We start from the raw sequence: 10,887 nt of genomic DNA, 5'->3' as shown, positions 1-10,887 counted from the left end.
CTAGGGTTAGGGACCGTGCAGTTGCCATGCAGTCCTTTAACCCTAGTACAGCGCCAGCATGGTGCTTTAGCCCTGGGTGTACCGCACCAGAGATACTTTTGTCCATTCTTATTCCACACATTGTATAGTTAAGCCTTTGCATTAAAAAGCAGTTTCTGACAGTGATAGCATAAAGAAGTGTTGAATACAAATGTCTTTCTGCCTGAAAATTCTTCATCACTACCTGATCGATGTACACAGTGGTTTTGATAAGAGAGAGGATAAAATGTATGTTTGCTCAGTGTTTTCTGATTAATAATTAGTAGCTGGTTTAATAGTATGGGCAAAATACCCTAAAGGCACCAGATCCCTTCTGATCTTTAAGCTAAGCACTCATTCCTGGTTAGTAGTTGGATGGGAGATCACCAATGAATACCTGCTCCCGTAAGCCGTATTTCAGAGGAAAGAACTGGCAAAATCACTGAGTATTCCTTGCCTAAGAAAAGTATGAAATCATGGCCTGTGAAATTTATGGTTATTGTAAGTTGACAGGCAACTCAAAGAACACACATGTGTACACACACAGTTGATTCAAGTGAGTTTAACCTATTCCAGTGGTACATACTATCTCAATCATCACAATATCCTAGCAATGGACGAGGTCAGTACAGTAGTAGTCCAGAATACAATCATTTTTTGGGAATGCCAGGCAGAATTAGACAGTCAGATATCTGTACAATCGAAATGCTTGTCAAGATCCCTGAACTAAACTGGAAAATAGTTTCTGATGGAAGTGGACTGATAGGTCTGTGCCGGTTCCAAGTCATTTACTGAAATAACTTAAGGTCATAAAGATGATAAAAGACCCATCACTAGTCTCAGTTTCTGCTAACCGAGCAGTTTGGAAGCATGTAAGAGTGCAAGTAGATAAATAAATGCCACTCTGGTGGGAAGGTAACAGCGTTCCATGTGCCTTTGTGTTTAGTCATGCTGGCCACATGACCCACAGTTGTTTTTGACAATGCTGGCTCCCTCAGCGTAGTAATGGAGATAAGCACCGCCACCTACAATCGGACACAACTAGATAATTACATCAAAGGGGAAACCTGTACCTTTTTTACTTTACATTTTTTACTTTTAACTACTCATGGGGGAGGAGAGAGTGATGAGATTCAATCAGTTACAATGCAGTACATCCAATCAGTTACAGAACACAGAAAATGATAAAACACATTAAATTTATTCAGCAGCATCATATTCCAGTTTTTTTCCTTAATCAAATTACATGTCAAGATAATAAACCCATATTAAAAGAGGGATAGCACTTAGCTTTGAGAATTTAGGTATGAGTTATATATATATAAAAGCACCAAACAGTAGCATTACAGGAGTAGCTAAGCCAGGAACACTAAACATCAGTTTAAGACTATACATTCCTGGAGTGGCACATAAGACTTTCCTTAAAGGGTTAAAATGTTTACTATACCAGCTAATCCGGAGTAAAACTTAACAAGATGCATAGTACATGAAAGTATCAGTAAAAATGGTTCCCTTTCTATTATTGCCCACCTCAGGAAATAAATAGTCATCAAATATCAAAAATGTTCACATGAAAAATAAAGAGAGAGAAGGGAAGAGGAGCGGCTCATTTTAAAGTGTACCAGCATCCTTTACATGCTATGGCACAGAAATCAAACATCTTGGTTGACTGGGTACTATCGTTTTAACATTAAACAAATTACTTGAAGAGAGAATAGAATTATCTCACTGCTGATTGGCTGGGTGGGGGGATATTACGATTTCAAAAGGTAAAAGCAGTAAGAATGTAAAACATCCTATTTTCCCATGGACAGCAGCAATGACATTTCAAAACTAGGCCCTTAGGAAAATAGAATAATTAAGGGAAAGAACTATTCTGTTTCCAACAGGCAAAATATTAGTACAAGGAAAACATGTTGTGCCATTTGTTTTGCTCTCTTCCCCAAGAGAGTTATGGATGTTCTGTGTAGTATGGTACAAAGAGGCACCTATTTTTCACATATTCTGGTATTGAAAGTAAGAGAGGACAGATGCACTGTAGCACCGGTACCCACTTGGCAGAGTGCTGCCTATAAATATGCGTTCCAAAGAACTTAGCAACTCAATAGATGGCCACTGCATTCCCCCTCTACATTATTCAATATAATTATTTATACAGAGGGTATATTTCTAATGATACAAGTTCACAATAGAGTCATACTAATACATCCAACAACCAGATAATCTTTCAGAAATTTACAAATGTACAGTATATTTATAACATTACTTTCAGAGAGTGTCAGTGCAAAGATATACATATAGTACACTGTGATAATTGCTCATAAAAATAGGCATTGGCATGTGTAAAAACAACATCAAGGCATGGTTTCAACAGGTGTCTCCAGCTAAAGGCTAAATATATTTCTTTATAAAGAGATGTGAACCATTTTTTCCTTCTGTTTATAAAAAATATATGTGCAAATGGTTGTGCCTAAAGATTCCCTGTTTGAATTAGTTATACAACAGAGTCCTCTTTTACTAGATTGGCGGTGTCTTTGAATGAATCCTCAGTTGCTGTATAGGCTAACGGTTGATCTCTTCTGAGAATAATCTTCTGAGGCAGTGAGGGAGATGGTGGAGGAACATTCACAGTTTCTCCTTGGTGCTCCTTTTCCATCTGAAACAATAAGTGCATTGTCTAATTGTCCCAGGTTGCATTTTACAGGAACTGGACATCCAGTTTTAATGAGACATATAAATGTCCCTAAAACTGCCCTTTCAAAGTGATTTATGCACCACTTTATTTATTCACCCAGTACTGTTTGTATGCATGGTACTTTACAGAGTATAAGAACAGGTCTCTGCCCTAGGGATTGTGCCATCTAAAACCTGAGACAGGTAGAAGAGGAAAGAGAGGGGGAACCTGGGGGGGGGAGGGGGGTAAAAAAGGGAAACAATACACAGTTGTTTCATGTATGTTCTGAGGCTGAGTTATAGACTAAGTTTCAGTAAGATATGAGAAGTAGGGAGTTGTGCCAAAAGCTGCACAATCTTGTACTGAGTACTTTGTTTGGGGAATAATTTGTGTGAATCATTGTGTGATGTGCAGAGCTGTGGTTTAGGAGTCAAATTCCTCTCTCTGCCTCAGTGGTTTTCTTCTTCACATGCAAGATATTTATGAAGGGTTGTGTGGAATCCATTGTGTGATTTATGTTTAATGGTGCAACCATGTAGTTCCTGGAAGGAGATCTCTAAGGGCCACAGGGTACTACAAGAAGGTCTCTTCTACAGGCAGCACAAGCTTTTGTAGACAAAAGCCTGCTTCATCAGGTGTACGAAGAGAAGTGCATTGGAACAGATATTTTATAGCTGTGAAAGATCTGTTCATAGGCACTTACTTCACTTCATGGGTCTAATGAAGTTGACATATCTGCAAAAGCTTATGCTACTACTTCTTTCTCCCAGCTAGTTTCAAAGGTGCTACAAGATCCCTTTGCACAATGATCCAGATTCACGCAGCTATGTCTCTGAATTCCTCTACAAGCCGTGAGGGACATCTATCAGGAGAGAACAAAAAAAGGGTCTGCCTGTGTAGGTCCTCCCAGAATGGGAGTAGAGGATTCCCATGCTAAAGCTGCTCTGAACAGGAGTAAGGATGAGAGCAGGGTGTGCCGGAGTAGACTGGGAGCATTACCAGATCTAGAGGAACTCAAGGCTCCTTGTTCTCTGAATGTGGCCTTGAAACAGAGGAAAAGCTATGCCAGCTCGAATGTATTGAATTTCACTCCTACTGAAGGCAGGAATTTGTCAGCATCCCTCCAATGGGGTGAACTCTACTTTTTTCCCTTTTCCTCCCTAGGTGGTATGAGCCCAGGAGGATTAAACTGTAGTTTCTTCACCACTGATTTTCACTCCCCTTGCCTCCACAGAACTGCCCTTTGTGTCACATCCATCACTGCCCCAACAGATACAGTCAAGACTCAACTTTCCTTTGACTGATAATGAATCTGAGACATTACCTCTGAGTAAATAGGATTTTCAAAATTAGTACTCTGTTTCAGTTTTCTTTTAAAGATGCTCCACTTTGACTCCTGAAGATTAAAAAAAGGAATGACACTCATTAGTATTCTTGTTTGCAGTTGTAATTCAGTGACAATTAATCAACCAAGGTTTTAAAAAGTATGTGTCTAACAAACAGAAAAACCTGATAAATGTAGCACTTGATTCAACTAAGGCACAGACAAGGCAATGGCAGAGAGACAGGAGACCAGAACAGATTCATGAGTGAATTAAATAAGCCCTAGCTTTCCTAATGAAAAGCTTCTAGCCTATTTGGCACAGAAAGGGCAAGTACCCTGGTCTCTCTGACAGCCCGATTGCTGATCCCCAAACTGTCTCTGTCAGTCTCTTTGCTAGGAAGGTGTCCTGGGAGGAAGGCTGCTTTAAGGTAAGCCTTCTGTATATGCTGCCACCACCCAGATGAAGCAGCCAGAGACCCTGCCCTACAGTGGGAGGAAAGCCAGCTTGGTTTCAGGTGAGCTGTGTGTTGATGCAACACATAGGGTGAGCAAACAAAGAAATAACCAAAGGAAAAAAAGAAACCTGATTGTGCTTGCTATGAGGAAGGTGAAAGACCTCAGAACCAATCCATAACAAGTAGGCCAGGGGTACATGCCAGAAGGACTGAGTTTCTGTTTTCAGTCTTTCCCTGGACCCAGTGGACAAAGGTAACTGGCCTGGGGCACTCCAGTTTGTCTTCGAAGCCCTGCCCACATCCACTGAGGACAATGGGGAGTTCTGATTGGCTGTTCTTGTGCCACCTCCCAGCCTTGCCCACAAAGGAAGAAGGGTGCCTTCACAAAATGCCACACTTCTGCAGGCACACAAACAGGGTTTCAGTAAACTGGAAACTTCCTGATTTGTTTTTTTTAAATCACTTTCAGTCCTGTTAAATTTAACACTAAAAATATCTAAATCGGAGTGGGCAAAAGTGGGACCTCTGTGTGGGACCTTCCAACACTGTTTTTGTGACCATCAATCCCTCCAGACTCCTCCTCCTCTCACCCCCTTTCTCCCCTAAAAAGAATGAATTCTTTCTTTTTGAAATCCACAGGAATGGCAATTCATTTTTCAAACCGGTATCAGGGGCCCTCTGCACTGTTTGATATTAAAACTCCCATGGACTTAAATACCACTTATGGTTTTGTTTTCTTTTTCTTCTCTCTCCTTCTCTGTCACCCAGCCCCCCAGTCTCTCTATTCTTTTTACTTTTCTGGCAGCCTGTAGAGCAATTGGAGAGTTCCAGGAATGGAGAATTAGCCTCTAGACCCACTCTAGTTACCCACCCTCGTAGAAGGCATCCATATTCATGAAACCAAGTGCAAACCATAGGAGGGGGGTGATGTACATGACAAAGTACACAAGCCCCATCCCATGCAAATGTTTGATTCTCACACATTTGATAAAACAACATTCTATTACCTGTGCAATTTCTGTGCTTGCAGGAGGCTGCTGGGCACCGGTGGACAGAGGTGTCGCATATACTGGATTCTCGAAGCTTTCATTTCCTTCACTGCTGGAAGCCGCTACCTGTTGTCACAGACAATTTGGCAAAGAGAGAACAACAAAACATATTCAGACTTGAAGATGTTGTAAGGAAAATGTATCCAGGAAAAGAGAAACAATAAAGTGTTGTGCTTCCCCTTAAAGAATAAGGTCCCCTTCATGCTACACAATTAAAGCACTATAATTCCACTTTAACTGCCATGATTCCATCTTATGGAATGCTGGAATTTATAGTGTAGGAAGGGTCATTTTAGAATTCTTTGGCACATAATTTTAAATACCTCATGAAACTACAATTCCCACAACTGTTAAGCTGCTATCAAATTTGGTATGAAAGTGCTATAATTGGGGATGAAAGTCAACAAAATTTCATTTGGCAGAATTTTTCACAGAATGCAACCCTATTTTATAAGGCAATTGTCTACAAAAAGGTTATGGGAAATAAAATGTTGACAGCCTTGAAAGTGCATCACGTCTTCTATGTAGCTCAAATGGACTAACACAGCTAGCCCAGTACAAAAAATCCAATAAAAAGGGAATGGAGATATCACGATCAAACAGATGTCAGGGAATATCAAATGGATGCTGGGACTAAAGAGAAAAAAAAGGGAGTAAAACATATTAGTGTGCTTGCTTACTTGTGTGGAAGGAGTTATGTTCACATCCCCAGCCCTGCTATCTTTTGTTGTATACATAGGGTTCTCAAAGGTGATTGGCTGCTTCCCACTTTCCACAGCAAAGTTTTCATTCTGAGAACAACAGCAATTTGTTATTTTCAAGTTAACATACATTTTATAACACCTTAAAGCTTAGGTTTTCAAATCCTAGGGGGATGACAGTATCTCAAGAGGGGCACTGGCTTCCGGCCCTGATTAATCCCCAGAGAGGGGAGACTTTTTCAGTGCCACCTTTAGATTCAGACCATGTGCCAGGGAGTGAGAGGAAGAGAAGAAAGTGTCAGGATATAGTAGGGAGGATGGGGCGAGTGTGTGCGTGTTGTCAGTTTGGTAGGGTCTTGGAGCAAAGTTTGCTACTCCCCCTTCCTTCCCCTTCAGCCTTTCAAAAGACAAAATCCTAGCAAAGTTAACCATTTCTTTCTCCTTTGCTCTTTCCAAAAACAAAATCCCACAGTTGGTGGGGTTTCTGTCTTTGGAAGGAGCGAAGTTAAAACTTTTTCCTTTCTTTCTGCTCTTTCCAAAGGGACATACATGTCTTACATCAAATATAAACATTGTGTTCAGTGAGTACTGAATTAATTGAAATAACAATGTTCTAAATTCAATAATGTTATATGAGTATACATAAATGTGTTAACAAAAATATGCACGTGTGCACACACAATTTTTATCCATATACTCTGTCGAGTGGGATGGGGGCCCCAACAATGGCAAGTAGTTATAAAGTGGGCCCCTGGGGTGTGGAATTCAGAACCATTGCCTTAAAGCAAAGCGTAACTGTAACACATAGCACAGAAAATATTGATGGTCAACAAATGAAGCAGTAGTAATGTTAATCCTGGGAGGATAATAATCACCATCCCTTTCTGAAACTATAATAAATAAATAAATGTTTTATTTATATACCGCCCTTCCGTAGGATCAGGGCGGTTCACAACATTAAAATACATACATAAAATTACAATAAAACAGTTTTAAAATTTCAAAACAATACAGAATAAAACAACAACAAATGCCCCCAGGTTAGCAAACCATTGCCTGTGCGGCCTTTACGGCGGGGGGCCAATAAGGACTCAGTCGGGGAATGCGATTTTAAACAGGTGAGTCTTCAGCTCCCTTTTGAATTGGGCCAGGGAGGTGACTGAGCGGAGCTCTATGGGCAGCGTGTTCCAAAGGGCCGGGGCAGCGATGGAGAAAGACCTCCTGGAAGTGGAGGATAACCTCGCCCCGGGAACCCTAAGGAGTTGCTGCCCAGATGTTCTGAGGGTGCGAGGTGGAATGTATGGGGAGAGGCGGTCCTTCAGGTATCCTGGGCCCAAGCCATTTAGGACTTTATAGGTCATTACCAGCACCTTGTATTGCGCCCGGAAGCGAATGGGCAGCCAATGGAGGTTTTTTAGAACCGGTGTAATATGGCTGGCCCTGGACGTGCCAGTGACCAGCCTTGCAGCCATGTTCTGCACCAATTGAAGCTTCCGGTTTTGGTACAAGGGCTGTCCCATGTAGAGTCCATTGCAGAAATCCAATCTCGAGGTTACCAGGGCATGTACCACAGTTTGAAGGTCCCTCTGGGCCAGGTATGGGCGCAGCTGGCGAAGAAGCCGAAGCTGATAACAGGTGCTCCTGACCGTCGCATTCACCTGAGCAGTCAGGTGAAGCGACGAGTCAAGAAGCACCCCCAGACTGCGCACGGAGTCCTTCACAGGGAGCGTGACCCCGTTCAGGACAGGTGGGACCACCGCCATTCCTGGACCAGGGGAACCTATCACAAGTACCTCCGTTTTCTCTGGATTCAGTTTGAGTCGGTTTTCCCTCATCCAGCCCATTACTGACTCCAGACAGGCCACGAGAGGAGAGACGCCATCCTCAGTCACTGCATCAGTCGGAGACATAGAGAAGACTATTTGGGTGTCATCAGCGTACTGATAACCCCGCGCCCCATGTCTCCGGATGATCTCTCCCAGCGGTTTCATGTAAATGTTAAATAGCATGGGAGACAGAATGGCTCCTTGAGGGACCCCAGTTTTAAGGGCCCTCTCATCGGAGCACACGTCTCCCAGCTGCACCATCTGGGACCTCCCGGAGAGGTAGGACCGGAACCACTGGAGCGCAGTGCCCCCGATTCCCACCTCTGCCAGGCGCCCCAGAAGGATACCATGGTCTATGGTATCGAAAGCCGCTGAGATGTCCAAGAGCACCAACAGGGACACGCTTCCCCTGTCGATGCCCAGACGGAGATCATCGACCAAGGCGACCATGGCCGTCTCAGCCCCATAACCTGCCCGAAAGCCAGTTTGAAATGGGTCTAGATAATCCGTTTCATCCAAGACCCCCTGAAGCTGGATTGCAACCGCCCTCTCGATCACCTTCCCTAAAAATGGCAGCAGTGAAACAGGCTGATAATTGTTATACACCAGGGGGTCGAGGGAGGGCTTTTTTAACAAAGGTTTTACTACGGCCAATTTAAGAACAGATGGAAATTGCCCATCCCTCAGAGATGTATTAATTATCCGGCGTAACAATGAAGTTACAACCGGTCCCCCCTGGGCTGCTAGCCACGAGGGACAGGGATCGAGAGAGCAGGTTGTCTTCCGAACACTTCCGAGGATCTTGTCCACATCCTCGGTACTAACCGACTCAAATCGATCCAGCTTAACTAAGTCCACGGAGGCCCTGGACACCTCTACGTTAGGTTCTGCCTGAATGTCGGCGTTAAGACCTTCGCTTATACGAGAAGTTTTATCCACGAAAAAGTCGTTAAATAAGTCGCAGCAGGCCTTAGAAGGTTCAAGGATCTGATTCAGGGCAGGAGGGAGCTGAGTAAGCTCCCTGACAACCCTGAACAACTCTGCTGGACGCGACTCCGCGGACGCGATACGAGCACCATAGAACGAATTCTTTGCTGCTCGTATCGCCTCTCCGTAGTCCTCTAACCGTTGGGCTAGGAGAGTCTTGTCGTGTAAGCGGAGGTGTTTCCGCCAACGGTACTCTAGCCGTCGCAGCTCCCGCTTCCTTGCCCGGAGATCTTCCGTATACCAGGGCTTACATTTGGAAGCGGGTCTGAGAGGGCGCTTAGGAGCGATACTGTGTATAGCCCTCGAGAGACAGGTATTCCAGATACCAGTCAGGGCATCAACAGAATCGCCGTCACTTCCAACCATGTATCCCTCTAGGGCTTCCTGGAACCTTTTGGGTTCCATCAGCCTTCGAGGGTGGACCATCCTAATAGGTCCACCACCCCCGGGAGGGATCTGGGTAGAGACCTTGATTTTCACCTCAACCAGGAAGTGATCCGTCCATGGCAAGGGGGAAATATCAAATATTTCCGCCCACGGATTTTCCACATCCGAGCAGAAGACCAAATCGAGAGTATTACCTGCACAATGCGTAGGACCCTGAATTAGCTGGGACAGGCCCATGGCAGCCATGGTGTCCATGAATTCGCGAGCCGCACCGGGTGGAACATAGCCGGCCGTGAGAGAGATGTTGAAGTCGCCCAGGACAAGTAGCCTGGGCGTCTCCAACATCAGCTCAGCGACCAGCTGTGTCAGCTCGTTAAGGGAGTCCGTTAGCGCACGGGGTGGCCGATACACCAACAGAATCCCTAGACTGTCCCTAGCTTTAAGGGTCAGGTAAATACACTCGATATAGGACGTCTGTCTTATGTGGTTCCTAGTGAGGGACAAGGCGTTCCCATGTATCAAGGCCACACACCCCCCGCCCACCTAACCTGGGCTGGTCCTTCACCGAGAACCCGGCAGGCAGGGCCTGAGCCCACACAGCATCCCCTTCAGGCCCAAGCCAGGTCTCGGTAATGCAAGCCAGATCACAACTTCGGTCCTCCAACAGATCGTGGAGGATGTGGGTCTTGTTGTTAATAGATCTGGCGTTGCACAGGAGCAGCGACAGGGTTTGTGGCACGGTTGGAGCGACCCTCAGGTCCCTTAGGTTGGGAGGGGGACAGGAAGGGGAGATAGATATGAGGCATCGATCTCGCCTTCCCCTGGAACGCATGTCCCTCCTCCCACCGCCATACCTCCCCCTGCCCCACACAACCTCAATAGGAGCTCCGCTCAGAGTGATGTTGTCCCCTTCCTCCCCAGCCCATGCATCCCCCGCGTCCATGACCTCCCCCCACCCACCCTACACAAGCAAATAAGGGGCAGAGGTTAGCCACTACAGGCATCCTCTGCCCAAGCTAACCCAACAGCCTCCCTAGCCCCGTAAAAAATGCGCAGCTGCGCAATTGCGGAGTTCCACTGCGGTGCTCCCCAGTCCGTGGGCGGCGCTCCCGGGGCGGTGCGCAGATGCGCACCTCCGACACCCCGGGAGGAGGCCGCCCGGCAAAACGCAGCTTGGCACGGGGTCCGGCGAGGAGACCAAAGAGGGGGCGTGGCAAGGAGGTCCGGCGTCCGGCTTATGAGCTCGCTGCTCTCACCTGGCGAGCTCTCACTCCTAGCCTTCCCCCCAGAGTCTTAAAGGGGCCACACTCCCCGGCTACCGCCTGAGGCCAAGCGCCAAAACAAAGAGTTCCGCTGCGGCGCTCCCCAGTCCGTGGGCGGCGCTCCCGGGGCGGTGCGCAGATGCGCACCTCCGACACCCCGGGAGGAGGCCGCCCGGCAAAACGCAGCTTGGCACGGGGTCCGGC

At 45.8% G+C, this 10,887-nt stretch overlaps 1 protein-coding gene across 1 annotated transcript in view; it reads right to left on the bottom strand.

The window, feature by feature from the left end:
• Positions 1-1,229: 1,229 nt before the first annotated feature.
• LRP2 (LDL receptor related protein 2) overlaps positions 1,230-10,887 on the bottom strand; it is a 203,180-nt gene continuing 193,522 nt past the window's right edge. Inside the window, exons 77-80 of the mRNA XM_089523031.1 lie at positions 6,201-6,311; positions 5,479-5,586; positions 4,017-4,088; positions 1,230-2,674 (exon numbers count right to left, since the gene is read on the bottom strand). Coding sequence (XP_089379157.1) covers positions 2,513-2,674; positions 4,017-4,088; positions 5,479-5,586; positions 6,201-6,311 — 453 coding nt within the window. The 3' untranslated portion in view covers positions 1,230-2,512. The remainder of the gene's footprint in view (positions 2,675-4,016; positions 4,089-5,478; positions 5,587-6,200; positions 6,312-10,887) is intronic.

Source organism: Sceloporus occidentalis, unplaced genomic scaffold (genome assembly GCF_023333645.1).
Source record: "Sceloporus occidentalis isolate IW3139 unplaced genomic scaffold, rSceOcc1.0.p SCAF_4, whole genome shotgun sequence".
NCBI lineage: Eukaryota > Metazoa > Chordata > Lepidosauria > Squamata > Phrynosomatidae > Sceloporus > Sceloporus occidentalis.
This window is presented reverse-complemented; position numbering and strand designations above follow the sequence as displayed.